The 16918-nt window shown below is 43.5% G+C and overlaps 1 protein-coding gene across 1 annotated transcript in view; it reads left to right on the top strand.

The window, feature by feature from the left end:
• Window positions 1-15584, top strand: part of LOC105381187 (1-phosphatidylinositol 4,5-bisphosphate phosphodiesterase classes I and II) — a 38941-nt gene extending 23357 nt beyond the window's left edge. Inside the window, exons 9-21 of the mRNA XM_048624496.1 lie at window positions 171-283; window positions 1362-1525; window positions 2362-2527; window positions 2915-3072; window positions 3885-4022; window positions 4735-4968; window positions 5624-5794; window positions 7024-7237; window positions 8791-9010; window positions 9735-9870; window positions 10464-10601; window positions 11304-11423; window positions 14053-15584. Of these exons, the coding sequence (XP_048480453.1) occupies window positions 171-283; window positions 1362-1525; window positions 2362-2527; window positions 2915-3072; window positions 3885-4022; window positions 4735-4968; window positions 5624-5794; window positions 7024-7237; window positions 8791-9010; window positions 9735-9870; window positions 10464-10601; window positions 11304-11423; window positions 14053-14103 (2023 nt within the window). The 3' untranslated portion in view covers window positions 14104-15584. The remainder of the gene's footprint in view (window positions 1-170; window positions 284-1361; window positions 1526-2361; window positions 2528-2914; window positions 3073-3884; window positions 4023-4734; window positions 4969-5623; window positions 5795-7023; window positions 7238-8790; window positions 9011-9734; window positions 9871-10463; window positions 10602-11303; window positions 11424-14052) is intronic.
• Window positions 15585-16918: the final 1334 nt, after the last annotated feature.

The raw sequence follows: 16918 nt of genomic DNA, 5'->3' as shown, positions 1-16918 counted from the left end.
GCCTGGAAGAGATGAGGTCGCTTCTTGCGATAAGGCCGCCTATTATGCTTACCCTTTCTTTGTTATGTAATGTATGTTGTTTTTTTTTTCAATAAAGTTGTATTGTATTGTGTATAATGGTATTTTGCAGTAGTATAATAGCTAATAGTGTTGTGTGTTCGGTTGTGCAGCTTCGAGAACCACTGCAACCCGCGCCAGCAGGCGAAGATCGCGACGTACTGCCGCGAGATCTTCGGGGACATGCTGCTGGACCGCGCGCTCGACTCGCACCCGCTCGTGCCAGGTAACTACATACACACCATCCCATCCCAGGCCAGGCAGAGCTTGTGATATGGGTATCGGACACCACTATTTATTATTATTATTAAACGTTTAATACGGACCAACGATCCAAAAAAGTGTTAGTATTACATTTATCTTAAGCTAATGTTAGTTATACATACACAAAAAAATACACTATACACGTCTTAATTGAGCCCCTTGCTAGCCCTTCTGATATCTAAGCAGTTACATACATAACACATTATAATATTAACACCCTAAAGCCGAGTACAAATTTCTGTCTTAAAACAAATATCTGCCCCGGCCGGGGATAGCAGTCAGAGTCACTAAACACTACACCATTCGGTCGTCTAACAGAGCAGCACACGCTTATAATCTGTGCGGATACAAGAATGTCAAATGTAAGATCTTATAACATCCAAATTCCAAGCCATAGTGTGCAATTTTATCAGAGACTATCACCAGGATTCCACCCTACTGTGAATCCATATCTACTAGTATTTCTAACTGTGACATGTTGTAAAACCTATCTACTATGTGTGGCATTAACACAATTACGCATATTAAAGCCTTAATCCAAAAAGCATTCCTAAAAGTTCCACGCTTACACTGTAGTTTTGTTTGCTTGTCCCACTTGGCGTGTTAGAAACGTCCAGAGCCGTACTGAGTAAACGTCGCGTCTGTTTGTTTGTTTGTCGTCGCGCCGTGGACACACGCGCCACTGTTTGTTTACTGGACCGACTGTCTTTATTCACTCTTTGTATTACTCACGTAAGTTTTAAACATTTGCTTTCCTTCAAAGCTACACCGCTTCAAGGCTGAAGATGTCTGTATTGGTTGTTTTGACTGAAATACTCTACTAGGAAATGATAGCAGTATTTACTTAATTAAGTCTGGTGAATGACCAAATGTTTTGGTTCTGTTACCATTATCAAATAAGAAAAATAGCCTTAACGGCATAAAATCCTTATAAATCCCTCTTTTTTTGTTGTAAAGTGCTTAACATAGTAAGTATTTATTATGTTTATTTTAGTGAAAATTGTGTTGTAAAATGTATGACGAGTAACATAACGCTTCAGGAGGCGAGCTGCCGCCGCCGTCGGCGCTGCGGCGCAAGATCATCATCAAGAACAAGAAGAAGCACCACCACAAGCGCGCCGCGCCCCCCGCGCCCCCCGCCGCCGCCCCCGCGGCCCCCGAGCCCGAGCCCGAGCTCGTTGAGCCCGCCGAGCCCGCGGACCCCGTCCCCGCCGTCACTGGCAATGGGGACCTGCATCTCACGCAGAAGGTAAAATAATAATAATATCACGTTGGGTACATAGAAGTTTAATTAAAATTAAAATTATGTCAGGTTAAAATTATTAATTACATAAAGGTATGTATGTAACACCTGAAGTTAATACTTGTACATATGTGGGGGCGACGATGGTACAGATTAATTAGAATATGACATATGGTTTTATTTTCATCGACATCATCCGACCGATTGCTTACCGAAGGGATTAATTATTTCGTTGCGAATAACTGAGCAGAAAAACCCTCGTGAAGACTTTCACAAGCATCCTTTTCAAATAAATAATTGTAAATCAAGTTCTTTAATGTCCTTGCATATGTATGTAATGTTTGAATTTATAGATACGGTAAATTATTTAAACGTTTATTGTAATTTCAGATGATTTTTTGAAGAGTTCATACGGCGGAGAATCCATGTTAGTGGCGAATGTAAACTTGATTTTAGGAATTAGTCGGACACGCTGTAGATTTTTGTGTGACATTATGTCCTGCAGTTAGCGCTAGAAACAGGAGTGTTTTTATTAGCAATTTCACGATTTCATTCATCAATAAGAATGTAGTGTTAAAATACTCGCTATGTGATTGAATAAAGACAAAAGAGAACACAATGCAATATCCTGTTTTACGTAGATATGCACAATTCAAAAGTCATCAAAGCCCCAAATAATGATGTAGGTATATTTACAACAATATGAGTGTGTTTCTTAATAAAATCTAAATTCATTTTGTCAAACATTACATCTACGCCATTCTTTTGTCTAATATCCCCTATCCTTATGTCTGCAGCCCCGTCTCGCGCGTCAGTCGTCTTCATCATCATCGTCATCATCGTCGGGCGAGGACGCGGCGCCCGCGTCGGACGAGGAGCGGGAGACGCACGCCGGCGCCGAGCTGTCTGCCCTAGTGAACTATGTGCAGCCCGTGCACTTCAGCAGCTTCGACGCCGCCGACAGTACGTGCACACACACACACACACACACACAGCGAAATATCGGAAAATAAGAGTATTTGCAAATGCTATTCTAAAAACAACACAACCGTTTGTAGCAGTCTTCTTACAAATACTATTCTACACATAACACATCCATCTGTAACAGTCTTCTTCTATTGCTATTCTGCAAACAACACAACCGTCTGTTTCAGTCTTCTTACAGATGCTATTCTACAAACAACACAATCGTCTGTAGCAGTCTTCTTACAAATGCTATTCTACAAACAACACAACCGTCTGCAACAGTGTTCTTTTAAATGCTATTCTACACATAACACATCCGTCTGCGACAGTCTTCTTGCAAATGCTATTCTACAAACATCCCAACTATCTCGTTCCGTGTTTCAGAGAAGAGCCGCTTCTACGAGATGTCGTCGTTCGACGAGCGGCAGGCGACGGCGCTGCTGAAGGAGCGGCCCGTGGAGTTCGTGAACTACAACAAGCAGCAGCTGTCGCGCGTGTACCCGGCCGGCACGCGCGTCAAGAGCACCAACTTCATGCCGCAGGTAGTGGCGCCTCTGTCGTGTCCTACATACCGTAGGTGGTGTAGGTTGGCTGGTAGAAAATGCTTTTAGCATTTTGTCCACGTTTTGTACACTTATGTTATATTTGTGCAATAAAGTATTAAATAAATAAATACATACGGTGCACTATACATATACTCGACTATAACTGTCTATGACAGTCACTTGTTACGCTACTTCTGACGAAAACTTGTAACTTACTAAAGAAAAGGTTGCTGTGGACTTGAACTATAATTACTAAAATTTAGATAATTTTTAAATTTACAATGATTTATGTAACAAATGAGACATTTTATTTTATTTTATTTATTTTATTCAGGAAACAAACAGCCTTACTAATAATTTTACAAACATTTTTGTAAATAGACCTGGCGTTCCATAAAAAGATACACTAATATTACATTAATTCACACATTATAAATAAAGAATATCAATGTATCTATGAAGAAGATGGCGAATGTTTGGATGCCTTTTGTAGGAACTGGAAAGAGGAGGCCATATACAGGGATGGGAGGAAGACCCAAGAATAGACTTTTTCCCAGCAGTGGGATTCTTTCTTCTTTCGGTGCCATATCCTAACGGATGTCGGCGATCATCATGCAAAATAATTTTCTATTTTGTGCCATTCTCTTGAGTGTGACAATGTCCTTTGATCCGGTCCATGTCTTTATGTTTTAAAACCATGATGTTCTTGGTCGTTGTTCTTCCTCTTCCTCTTTTCCATTCAATTTTCCCTTCTATAATATTTAATAGCAGTGGGAAACAATAGGTTAAACTTTGACTTTCTTCCGCAGGTGTTCTGGAACGCGGGGTGCCAGCTGGTGGCGCTGAACTTCCAGACGCTGGACGTGGCCATGATGCTGAACCTGGGCGTGTTCGAGTACCAGCGCCGCTGCGGCTACCTGCTCAAGCCAGAGTTCATGCGACGGAAGGTACAGTAAAATTCAAATTCAAATTCAATTTATTTGCATAAACACAGGTTAGTTTTACAATGGTCTTATATGTAAGTTAGAACATGCCATGCTTTGCCATGAGGCGTACACAATAGAGAGAAGACGTCGGTCTTAATTTAAACAATTGAAAAATATAAATAAAAGAAAAATATGTCGGTACTTATTTACGAATTATTAAATTAAATTATTAAATTGTAAAGGGCAGAGAAACCTGAACCCCTCAGAAGAATTGTTACTATGGGTATTTCTCTGCACCTGACCGTACCACCACCATCGACATTCATTCATTGTCGCTTTTATTTGTTACTGCAACATGCCTTCCCGGCAAAGGTACCGAGACCACCGCCATTCAATCATTATTATTATAGCTTTCATTTATTACTGCAACATGGCTTCACTGCAAGGTGACACTGAAAATTAATAAGCAAGGCGTTATAAAAAAAAATCTTCAATGTAAAATGTCTCGCATAGAAAATGCACCGTATTCACTGTTACTCAAATGTAAAATCTGACGCTATAAATAAAAAACATATTACTGTTTCACTAAAAGCATAAATATTTCTTTAAATTAACTGATATTCACATTAGGCATAGGCAATTATCCTAGTTACATATAGAGATTACATAAAGTTAGTTACTTACCCAATCCTAGGTAGTTTATCATCCTGTGCTAACTCCTCTCACCCCTCAGGACCGTCGTCTAGACCCGTTCGCCGAGTCGACCGTAGACGGCATAATCGCGGGCTCTCTGTCCGTGCGCGTGGTCTCCGCTCAGCTGCTGTCGGACCGCCGCGCCAGCACGTACGTGGACGTGGAGCTGTTCGGCCTGCCCGCCGACACCGTGCGCAAGCGATACCGGACACGGACGGTCCCTAATAACGCCATCAATCCGGTTTATAATGACGAGCCGTTTGTGTTTAAGAAGGTAGGTTGGGTTGGGTTGGTTCGCAGGTTGCGCACCACCGCAGTTGGCAGATTATCATTGTTTGCAAAAATGACAGTTTATGTTTATAGTAATGAAACACCCTTTTTATAATTTATAAACGGTGTTTCATAAAAGTGTTTTTCATCTATCTATGAAAGTGTTTTTATCGAAGATGTCTGACAGGCTCTTCAAAAAAGTGACCAGACAGGAAATATTTAGTTCTGCTACCGACCGCCAGGGACGCTATTCATATTTTCATACAAAATGACTCGAAGAATTTTACTTCACGCTCACGATGAAAATTCAATGCTAAGGGGTCTGATGGTTCAGTCGTTAGTAACTGTTACTGTTGGACTCAGTCGGGGCATTAGAATAGAATAGAATAGAATGGAATGGAATATCACTTTATTGGACGTAAAATTTTACAATTATTTGACCATTGTCATAATATTAATAATTTTTAATTCATTTTTCTAAATGCCTTAGCTGAGGTGGACAAAAGCACGCGTTTTTGTCGTTTAGATAATCATTTATACTATAATAAGCTTTACTACATAATGTCGTTTTTACAAAATCCTTAAATTTTGTCTCAGTGAGGTTTAGTGTTTATTCATTCATTATTAGTATAACAGATGCTAACAGTGTGTGTGTGCAGGTGGTGCTGCCGGAGCTGGCGCTGCTGCGTCTGTCTGCCCACGAGGAGGGGGGCCGGCTGCTGGGCCACCGCGTGCTGCCGCTGCAGGGGCTGTGTCCGGGCCACCGCCACGTGCCGCTGCGCAGCGAGGCCGGCCTGCCGCTGCCCGCCACGCTGCTGCTCACCATCACCGTGAGTACCCGCCGCCTGCCGCTGCAGCCACGCTGCTGCTCACCATCACTGTAACTACATACTGTCATCATTATCATCACGACCCATCGCGTCCCCACTGCTGCGGGCACGGGTCTCCTTCCAATGAAGGAAGGGTTTAGGCCTAGTCCACCACGCTGGCCTAGTACGGGTTGGTGGACCCCAACACAAGCAAGCTTGTGCTGAGAGAGTTGTCGGGCAACCCGACTGTCAGATGTTTTCAAGCTGCCCGAAGACTTCTGACTAGGCTCAACGACTGCTGGCGAAACAGCAACCGGGATCCACGGCTTAACCTGCAGTACCAGTTATTAAGCAAACGTAGGTGGTCTGAAAAGTATCCGACCTCAACGTGAAGATGGCAGCACACATCAAGTAAAGTCAGGGAATGTAACTGTGCATCTTTTGACAGCAACACTTCAAAGTTTCAGCCATTTTTGACGAGTGGTTTTTATTTTACAGTCGTTGTAAGTGAGTCGATGTGAGCATTTCTGTGAAAATTGAAAAAATCGAGTATCGAGCTGTCTTAAAATATTGGTTTTTGAAAGGGAATACCCCTACGCAAATTAAAGATGAGTTAGATTCTATGTACGGGGACTCTTCACCGTCATTTACCACTATAAAATTTTGGGCAGCCGAATTTAAACGTGGCTGGAAGAGCTCCGGAGATGATAAATGTTCGGGACGTCCAAAAACTGTAACTACTGACGATAACATCGCTAAAGTTCTCCAAATGGTGTTAGACGACCGCCGAATTAAAGTGAGAGAGATAGCAGAGGCAATGGAAATGTCCAGAAAACGTGTTTATCACATATTAAATCAAGATTTAGGCATGAGAAGGCTGTCCGCGCGTTGGCTGCCGCGTTTGCTAACGTCAGGACCACGTGACGTCAGGACGACGTGTTCGAATGAACATTTCCATCCAATGCTCTGTTGGCGCAATAAATCCGTGTTTTGGCGCCGCCTAATTACTGTTTTACAGGCTATGTAGAAGAATAAAAATAAATTTTAAGAAAAAAAAACTTGTATCTATGTTAGGTCGGAAACTTTTCAGACCATATCATATTCTATTTACAGAATTTCAAAATTCGTGAAAAAAACAGATTTCAGTTTCCCGCTTAGATATAACATGCTGCACATGCTGATTTCGGCTTAGTATACCCTTTTTGCAACAACCTGTATTAACGTGTGTGTGTCATGTGTGTGTGTGACAGGTGAAGGACTACGTGCCGGACCAGCTGTCGGAGCTGGCGGAGGCGCTGGCGAACCCCATCAAGTACCAGTCGGAGCTCGAGCGGCGCGAGCAGCAGCTGGCCGTGCTGGCCGACGACGCGGGGCTGGACGAGGGGGAGGGGGGGGCGGCGGGGACAGCGGGGGGGACAGCGGGGGCGGCCGGGGGGGGAGGCAGCCCCGCGCACGAGCCCTTCGGTGAGTCGGCGGCACCAAGCCAGTCATTATTGCTTTACAAATACTTAAATACATTCATGTGGGGTTTGGAACGCAAGAGGAAGTGTCTATGGTGAGGAATGACAGATAGTGATGAGGAGAAGATTGAAAGACGACGAAAGATGTGTACTTATTAGGATTTATTTTATAAAATTTTAAAGCCAGTCTTTTCAATACCACATACTTACATACATATGCTCACGACTACAGTACAATGGATTAAAAGTCATAACGACAACATAGGAAATTGCGAGGCTGACCGACTAGCAAGAATGGGATCAAATACCCTACCAATAGGGCCAGAACCATTTATTAGTTTGTCATCAAAGGCAATAAGGCAATGTCTCACCGATAAAACACTATCTGAACACAATCAGGAGTGGAAAAATCGGGTAGATTGCAGACAAACTAAAGCGTTTATTGTATCACACAACCATAAACTTACACGCTACTTACTCAACCTGTCCCGTAGTAATATATCATTAATGGTAGGATTAATAACAGGACATTGTTGCGTGAATAAACACTTATATACCATAGGTAACTCAACTAGTCCCTTATGTAGGACATGTAAGGAAGTAGATGAGACGGTTGAACATATTCTGTTAGCTTGTCCACCTACAAGACCGATTATCTATTCTTGGACCAACAGAGCGCCTACCTCAGCTATTACAACACCCAGGCCTGCTACTCCAGTTTACTCGGGAGCTAGGCTGGCTGAGCTGAAATCAAGGGGATATGTACAAAGGTTCCACTCGAGAGAGCCACGTACAGGAACTTCACCCCCTATGAGAATAGAATAGAATAGAATGCTCACGACTGTAAGTGTAAACCCCGAAAGGGTAGTCGCCGCTTTTCGCTGTACATTTTGTTCTTAAGTTAGTGATAAAGCGAGCCGTATCAGCGTTTTTGAATGAGTACAATGCACTGAAGTTAATTGTCGGGCCAACCCCAGTATCACATGTTTTCAAGCTGCCCGAAGACAGAGACCCTAGGCTTAACGACTGCTGCCGAAGCAGCAACCGAGACCCACAGCTTATCGTGCCGACCGAAGCACTGAAGCGTCTAGCAAAGAACCACTTAAAATCGGTCACCCATCCAATGACTGACCCTGCCAGTTGTTGCTTAACCTCATCACTTAAGATCACTCAAGCCAGCTCGACTACGGACGCTTCAAATGATCAAATTACTTCTCACTGATATACCTAGGTACGGTGGCCTGCGCCTAAAAGTATACAGGCGGAGTTCTTATAATAGCGATCCCTGATGATGAAGGGACCAGCTACATCTGTTATAAATACTTGGACGTGTTGTGTGTGATGTGTGTAGCAGTGGTGTTTATGTGGATGTGCTAGAGCAGCATGTGAGCTTGAGATTGCTATTTTAAAATTCCGCCTGTATACTTTTAGGCGCAGGCCACCGTACCTACCTACTTCAATAATGTATCTTACTACTACCTACCTACTGTTTATTTCTTGTAAACCTGTGTCTAATGGTGTCACTGTCAATAAATATGATTTGATTTTATCTCCCAGTGGTGGTCCCCGCCGAGCCGGCCTGCGCGGCGGCCCCCGCCCCCGCCCCCGCGCCCCCGCCGCCGCCGCCGCCCACCACGGCGGAGTGCCTGGCGGCGGTACTAGACTGCCGCGGGGCGCGCGACGCCCGCGCCGCCCTGGCGCGCAAGCTGGACCAGCTGCGCCGCAAGCACCAGCCCCGCGCCGCCAGCCTCGTCAAGCGGCTGTCCACTAGGAACATGTGAGTAGAAGGAAGAAATGTAAACAGACTGCTATGTAACTATACAGGGTGTTGCAAAAAGGGTATACTAAGCCGAAACCAGCATGTGCAGCATGTCATATCTAAGCCCGAAACTGAAATCAGAATTTCAAAATTCACGAAAAAAAATATTCATTCTCCATAGTAAAATGTCACGTGACCAACTAAGTTTCTATGAAAAACGTATATTTTATTATATTAAATTAGATCCGAAATAATAAATAAATATACTTAAATGTCATTTTAAATGTGAAATGATTATGGATAAGGGGAGGCTCTTTCTGTCTAAAGGAGAAGAACGGAGGCAAGAAACTCCTGAGCCATCTTTTCAAAAAAAGACTTAAAAGAACAAACGTAAAGAGACTGCTATGAAACTAGGATAGTGGCATGCGTTGTGGCATGGTTCCATGCAGTGACATATAGTAGAACTTTAGACAAGGGCTTATCACTGATTACCTGCCAGTTTTAATAACTATATCTACCGATGACTGGTAGTTACTTTCAAACTATTCTGACACATTAAAAGTTACCACCTGTCAAAATGGTATGAAAGTAACTATCAGTCATCGGTAGAGTTATTGAAACTGGCAATAAGGCAGGATGGTGGCGTTACGTCACTCAAGAAGGCTCCTTTGCGAATGGACTCTGACTCATCGTTATTTTTCAAAGAAGGTTGAATGTAAATCTGTAACTGTTGCTTCGCCAGGTCGGAGCCGGCAGCCGACAGCAGCTCGCTGGCGGCGGCGGAGCGCGCGCTGCGGGCGCGGTACCTCGCCGCCGCCCACGCCGCCTGCGACAAGACGCTCCGGGCCGCCCACCAAGCACAGCTCAAGCAGCTGCAGGTGAGTCCCGTGTAGCCTGCGACAAGACGCTGCGGGCCGCCCACCAGGCACAGCTCAAGCAGCTGCAGGTGAGTCCCGTGTAGCCTGCGACAAGACACTGCGGGCCGCCCACCAGGCACAGCTCAAGCAGCTGCAGGTGAGTCCCGTGTAGCCTGCGACAAGACGCTGCGGGCCGCCCACCAGGCACAGCTCAAGCAGCTGCAGGTGAGTCCTGTGTAGCCTGCGACAAGACGCTGCGGGCCGCCCACCAGGCACAGCTCAAGCAGCTGCAGGTGAGTCCCGTGTAGCCTGCGACAAGACGCTGCGGGCCGCCCACCAGGCACAGCTCAAGCAGCTGCAGGTGAGTCCCGTGTAGCCTGCGACAAGACGCTGCGGGCCGCCCACCAGGCACAGCTCAAGCAGCTGCAGGTGAGTCGCCGCCGAGTCACGTGTAGCCTGCAATTAGCAGCTGCAAGTGATGCCCAGCCGGGTCACCTATACAGGCCTAATCACTAGTTTAGATGGCAAGATTTACCATCTATTTATGTTTGATCACTTATATGTATTTTTACATGTTTGCTCCTATCACTAAAGTGTTTACTACAATATTCCAGGACGAGCTGGAGGCGGAGAAGAAGGCGAGCTCGCTGCGGCTGGCGGCGGCGCGCAAGGAGGGCGTGCGCGCGCTCAGCAAGCGCCGCGACGCCGAGCGCGACGAGCGAGAGCGGATCAAGCGCGAGATACACAAGCAGGTGAGATACACGAGCAGGTGAGATACACAAGCAGGTGAGATGCACAGGCAGGTGAGATACACGAGCAGGTGAGATACACAGGCAGGTGAGATACACGAGCAGGTGAGATACACAAGCAGGTGAGATACACAAGCAGGTGAGATACGCAAGCAGGTGAGATACACAAGCAGGTGAGATACGCAAGGAGGGCGTGCGCGCGCTCAGCAAGCGCCGCGACGCCGAGCGCGACGAGCGGGAGCGCATCAAGCGGGAGATACACAAGCAGGTGAGATACACGAGCAGGTGAGATACACAAGCAGGTGAGCGGAAGATACACAAGCAGGTGAGCGCAGCAGAGAGAGATATACAAGCAGGTGAGCGGAGAGAGAGATACACAAGCAGGTGAGCGAGCGGGAGATACACAAGCAGGTGAGCGGGAAGAGAGAGATACACAAGCAGGTGATAATGCATATTGTAAATAAGGTATAGTGCACGCGGAACTAGCTGGCCGAGCCTTAGGTATGTGAGCGGTGGGAGACGGGGAGGCGGGGGCGCTTGTTGTCAGTTACTACTAAGTCCAAGTGCCCCCGCCTCCCCGTCCCACCGCACGTCCCGTGTACTATAAATAAAGATTTAACAGTACTTATATCAAGAACCTCCCCAACTCACGGTTCTTCCAAGACTCCTCAACATGGAACTTATGTATAATTTGTTGTGTTTCAGTCGGTGGAGCGCGGCGTGGCGGAGCGGCTGCGGCTGGAGGCGACGTACTCGCGCCGCCGCGAGCTGCTGGCGAGACAACACGAGAGAGAGCGGGACGCACTGCACCGCCACCAGCACCAGGTGAGACAGAGACAGCACCAGCTGAGACAGAGACAGCACCAGCTGAGACAGAGATAGCACCAGGTGAGACAGAGACAGCACCAGCACCAGGTGAGACAGAGACAGCACCAGGTGAGACAGAGACAGAGAGAGCTGCTGGCGAGACAACACGAGAGAGAGAGGGACGCACTGCACTGCCACCAGCACCAGGTGAGACAGAGACAGAGCGAGCTGCTGGCGAGACAGCACGAGAGAGAGCGGGACGCACTGCACCGCCACCAGCACCAGGTGAGACAGAGACAGCACCAGCACCAGGTGAGACAGAGACAGCACCAGGTGAGACATCCATCTAAATGTGTTCAGGAAGACTCTTCATTTCATTTCATTTCATTTATTCTTTCACAATAATACATTGTATTTGAATGTCACACAATAAAATTACACAATGATTATAATAATGCAATACAAAACAAAATACTAAAATAATACAAATAATTTAAAAAAAAAAACAAGTCAAAATAGGTCATGCACATGCAAGTTAATAAATTCGTCAACTGAGTAGAAGCACTTTTTCAACAAGAAGGCACGTAGAGAATTCTTAAATAAAGTTATTTTGTCAATTTGTTTCAAGTCAATTGGTAGTTTATTGTATAAGAACACAGCCTGGTATCGCGCACTATGTTCCGCAATTTTGAGTCTGGCGCTCAGAGAATTAATGCGAATATCTCTCCTCCTTGTTTTATTTCGCGCTTCCTTAAGATCTGATGATTCGTATCTGGGTAGATTTTTTGATAACTTTGTGAGTAGTACAAAAATATACAAGGAAGGGGCAGTTAATATTCCTAACCTCACAAAGTGTTCCCTACACGAGTCCCAGGGTGGAATCCGGACCATTGTACGGATGGCCCGTTTCTATTGTAAATGCTTTTTTCATGTTGTAGTCATGACTCTGACCCCAAAAAATGATGCTGTACCTCAACCTGGATTCAACTAATGCGTAATATACCATTTTAAGGTTTTCCAAAGTCAGCTCGTCTCTTAAAGTTCTGAGAGCATAGCATGCCGAGCTGATTGAACCCTCTATTGCGGTAAGTTCCTGCTTCCAGTTTAAAAACGAATCTATATTTATACCTAAGAACCTAACTGTCTCCACTAAACCTATCTGATCTCCGTCAAAATGAATATTAAGGGTGTCCTCATTCCTAGCGGTGTTTCTAAAGAGCATAGCACTAGTCTTACTTGGGTTTAGATGGAGTTTATTGCAACTAAACCACATCTTGAACGCATTTAGAGCAGCAGTAACGTTTTGGTTTAGGGTTTCAATATCGTCAGCATATAGAACAGCATTAGTGTCATCTGCAAATACCACCAGTTCTATATTTGGTATATTGTTGTGTATGTAGGTTATCAGATCGTTTGTGAAAGTTATAAAAAAGAGTGGTCCCAGAATTGATCCTTGTGGACACCTCTTGTCACCTTACTCATGTTAGATTTAAATACCTTTTCCTCGCCAGTTTCTTCAAATTTTATTTCAACAAATTGATATCTGTTTTGAAGGTAACTTTTAAATATCTCAAGAGCTTGTCCTCTAACTCCATAGTGATCTAGTTTGTCGAGCAATATTGTGTGATCCACTGTTTCAAAAGCGGCACTCAGATCAAGGAATAGGCCAACAACCTTTTTCTTATCATTGAGTTTTTTGACGATGTCATCTACTAGAGAGTCAATGGCATCACTTGTACCTACACCTTTTTGGTAGCCAAATTGTCTGTCATTTAATACTTTGTTCAAGTTAAGATGAACAGTCAGTCTGCTTTTCAGAAGTTTTTCATAAATCTTTGATAAGGTTGGTAGTAGCGAAATAGGCCTATACTTCTTGGGGTCAGTTTTTGATCCCTTTTTTAAAACCGGTAATATTTTCGCAATTTTCAGCTGTTCTGGGAATATTGTATGTTCCATGCAGTTATTAAAGAAAAATGACAACGGTTCTGCCAATACATCGATATTTTCTTTCACAATATTGATTGGGATTTCATCAAATCCAAACGATTTCTTATTTTTCATGCTAGCTACTAATTTGACTAACTCTGCCGGTGTAACAGCTTTAAGATACATACAGTCTTCTGTTCTTACCGTGTTGGTTGTCAATATAGTATGAGCTGCGTTAAAATTTTCTGTGGTAGCAATTTCGCTATGGTCAAAAAGTTTCGAAAATGTGTCCACTACAAGTCTTGGGTCATCAGTAATTCTATTTTCAAGTTTTAATGTCAGCTTTTTTTCATGTTTACATTTTTTTTTGTTACGATGTTTGTTAACCACGTTCCATATTGATTTCGATGAAAATTCAGTTTTTACAAGTTCTTTTATGACAGTATTCCGTTTTAGACTTCTAATAACTTTACGGTATTGGGAAATATAATTATGCTTGTAAACCAAAATAGAAGCGTCGGTATTGGATGTATTTCCAGAACTTAAAAAACGCTTCATTTTGCTGGAGACCCTTATGCCTTTTGATATCCAACGATTTTTGTTCTCAATTTGGTGAAGTTATACGAATTCATTGGAAGTCTGTTTTGGTTTTGTCATGTTTACGAACACATTTCGCAACAATAATCATGCTGAAAGTAACCCTATTTCGTCTACTTTCCAGGAAACGGAAGAATTGAACGCGATGTACGGCCCCCCGGACGCGGACGGCTAGACCCCCCCCCGCGCCCCCCGCGGCCCCCTCTGTGATACTCTCTGCCCCTTCTAGTCAGGCGCCTGCGAGAATACGCGAGAACGTGCGAGATTGTACGAGAACTCGCCAGAACGCGCGAGAATGTTCGCCTCTGATCTTTCTTCCCTCCCCGTGGACTGGCGGACGTAGACGTCGTGTCTAACTATACATATCTCCTTCCGCCATCTTGGATGTACAAGTGTTCTTCCCGCTCTCATCGTGATAGCTGTAGGTTATTGATATTGTACTGTACCTCGGCAGTCGCCGCCGAGCCCGTTTGAAGCTTCTACTACTTCAACTATTGTTTAAACAGTTCACTACAATGTTATACACACTAGTCCTGGCGCCCTGGCGGTTCGTTGTACAAATATATAATTAACGTAAAGAAACTTTGGTTGTAAAACATTCTGTCTTATGATTGTGTAAAATTACTTATGAATTTCTTATGTAATATTTATAATTATGATTTTATTAAGTCATAAATATTAGAGTAGCGTCAATACAAGAGATGAATGTCGCCAACATTTTGAGAAAAATGTACAATTAAGTTAAGTTATCTCAAGCATTTTTTTGTAGTTCTTAATTATACTTATAATCAAAATAGGAAAGTTATGCAGTGCATAATGTTCAGCAGAAACTGGCCACCTACCACGTGGATTCACAGAAATAACAATATTTGCGCCCAACACCTACATAGTATTAAACTTAATCCAAACCGAATTTACTTTACAAAGTTAGCGTATACGGAGATTTAGTGAATACTAAGCAGATCTAGGACCTAGACCATCAGTAAGTACTGAGCTAGATCTAGAATCTAGGCCATCAGTGAGTACTGAGCTAGACCTAGGATCCAGGCCATCAGTGGGCGGTGGCGCTGCCTCGCTCTTATGAAACTTGTCTGAAGTGATTCCTTTGTTCAGTGGTTAGTGAAGTGTCAACTTAGTGTTAGTAGCTCGTATATACATATTATATTATTAACTATGTAGAGAGTGTTTCGTAGCGGAGTCTCTGCGCACAAAATCTTCCTTGTGTACTTGTTTGATGCATGGCACGATAGTACATTAGAATATGCAGCCAAAAAAAGCAGTTGAATGGTGTAATTTAGGTCGATAATTCTAATATCAGCGGCCTTCACTCAAGTTGTATGTTGTATCCGACTTATTCATATAAATAAAAAAAACCGTCTAAGTATACCGTAGTGAGCACCCGTAGTGCGCAGGCTCGTGAGTTGATCTGTTGTGTTCACGGTTTAGTTTTGAGTCTTCATATAAGTACGTTGTAGAGTTGAACGGGTATGTAGTCGGTAAGCGCTTGAGTTTACGTTTCGTACATGTTACACCGAGTACACACTTCTTGTACAAGTTAGTTCGTTTCGTCACACGTTTTGTAGTAAAATATAATTATGTAGATCATCGGAGTAATTACTAATGATTAGACCGGGGTTGATAAGCACTAAAATGTGATGAATTTAAGCAATTTAGTCCCGAATTCAGTCGTGACTGCTCGGCCCCGACGCAACTCTGTGTTAGGTTTTGATTCTAATAATGTTGAGTTCTATAATGTCACGCACAATGTTATTTATTTAAATTCCAGCAGATCTCTGTTACGTTATCGGTAAACATTGTACCATAGATGTTGAATAATGTGATGGTTAATTTATGATTATTTATTAAAATGTTTCGGTCTCCAAGACTACTGCGGTACTTATCACATAGTTAGCCACCTTTTATCCAAGCACTTTGTTAAAATTTTCTCGTTTATTTCATAAAGCATACGTTGGTAAAGTACCGCATGGTCCACGGTTCTCGTCTTACAACTAAAATATAAGCCTGAGGACAATCATTTGAACAATCGTTTTGCGTCGGGGCCCACTACAGTAAATAAGATAATATATGAGCGGTGACGTCACCGTGTTAGCATAGTACCGGCAAGCAATAGCTCGCACTGCCATATATGTGTGTGTGTCTGTGTGTGTGTAGCCACTGCCCGTAGTCCGGAGGTAGTGGCTACGCTGTAGTCAGTCCCTGTAGCCCGTAGTCGGTAGTCTCGAGCTCGACTCTGAATCTCATCCTCTCGCTCGGGGATTCTTCGTGTAAGCATCTATTTATATCTACAATAATCACGTTTGTAGTTCATTTATAATAATTTAATTGTTTAAGAACACAGTTAAGCATTATAATGTAGTTAAGTGTAGGGTAGAGCAGCGTCGTGCTGTAGTGAGTAGTTCCGTAGTAACTCGGCCTGTGATCTCCCGGAGCCGTCGGGCTCGTTCTAGTAGTCAGTGCGATCCGTTGCCGTAATGTTTAGTTGCGCGTTTGTCGCCAGTAGGTTAGTAGACTCGTCCCTACGTCGTTGCTATTTCTACGGTTGTGTATTCGCTGTATGCTTCTATTTAGAGTAACATATTATTATATTCTTTATTTACAAACAGTTATCTTCTTTTGGCGAGAGTTTACTTTTGCTATTGCATTATTTACTATACACAAATTCTCTTCCAAAGTTACATATTTATAGGTACATATTATATACTATTTACCAGCTCGTTCATAAAATTATACATTAGATTGTACTTTCAAATATTGCTATCAATTGGTGTAGGAAATTTTCTTTATAAGAACGATATTATCAAATTAATCTTGAAAAGCAAAGTTTCATATATTCTGAGCTTAAAACATCACGAAATTGACGGTACATAATATATTAATAAAGGAGTTTTTTTCAACAGCTAGGGAAAATACATTATGTTAATCTCCTTCAATATCTCGTATTTGGTTGTTGGAACATCTCCGTTTATGAT

This window comes from Plutella xylostella, chromosome 12, assembly GCF_932276165.1.
Source record: "Plutella xylostella chromosome 12, ilPluXylo3.1, whole genome shotgun sequence".
NCBI classification, from domain to species: domain Eukaryota; kingdom Metazoa; phylum Arthropoda; class Insecta; order Lepidoptera; family Plutellidae; genus Plutella; species Plutella xylostella.
The sequence above is the reverse complement of the archived record's forward strand: the minus strand, read 5'-3'. Positions and strand labels throughout refer to the sequence as shown.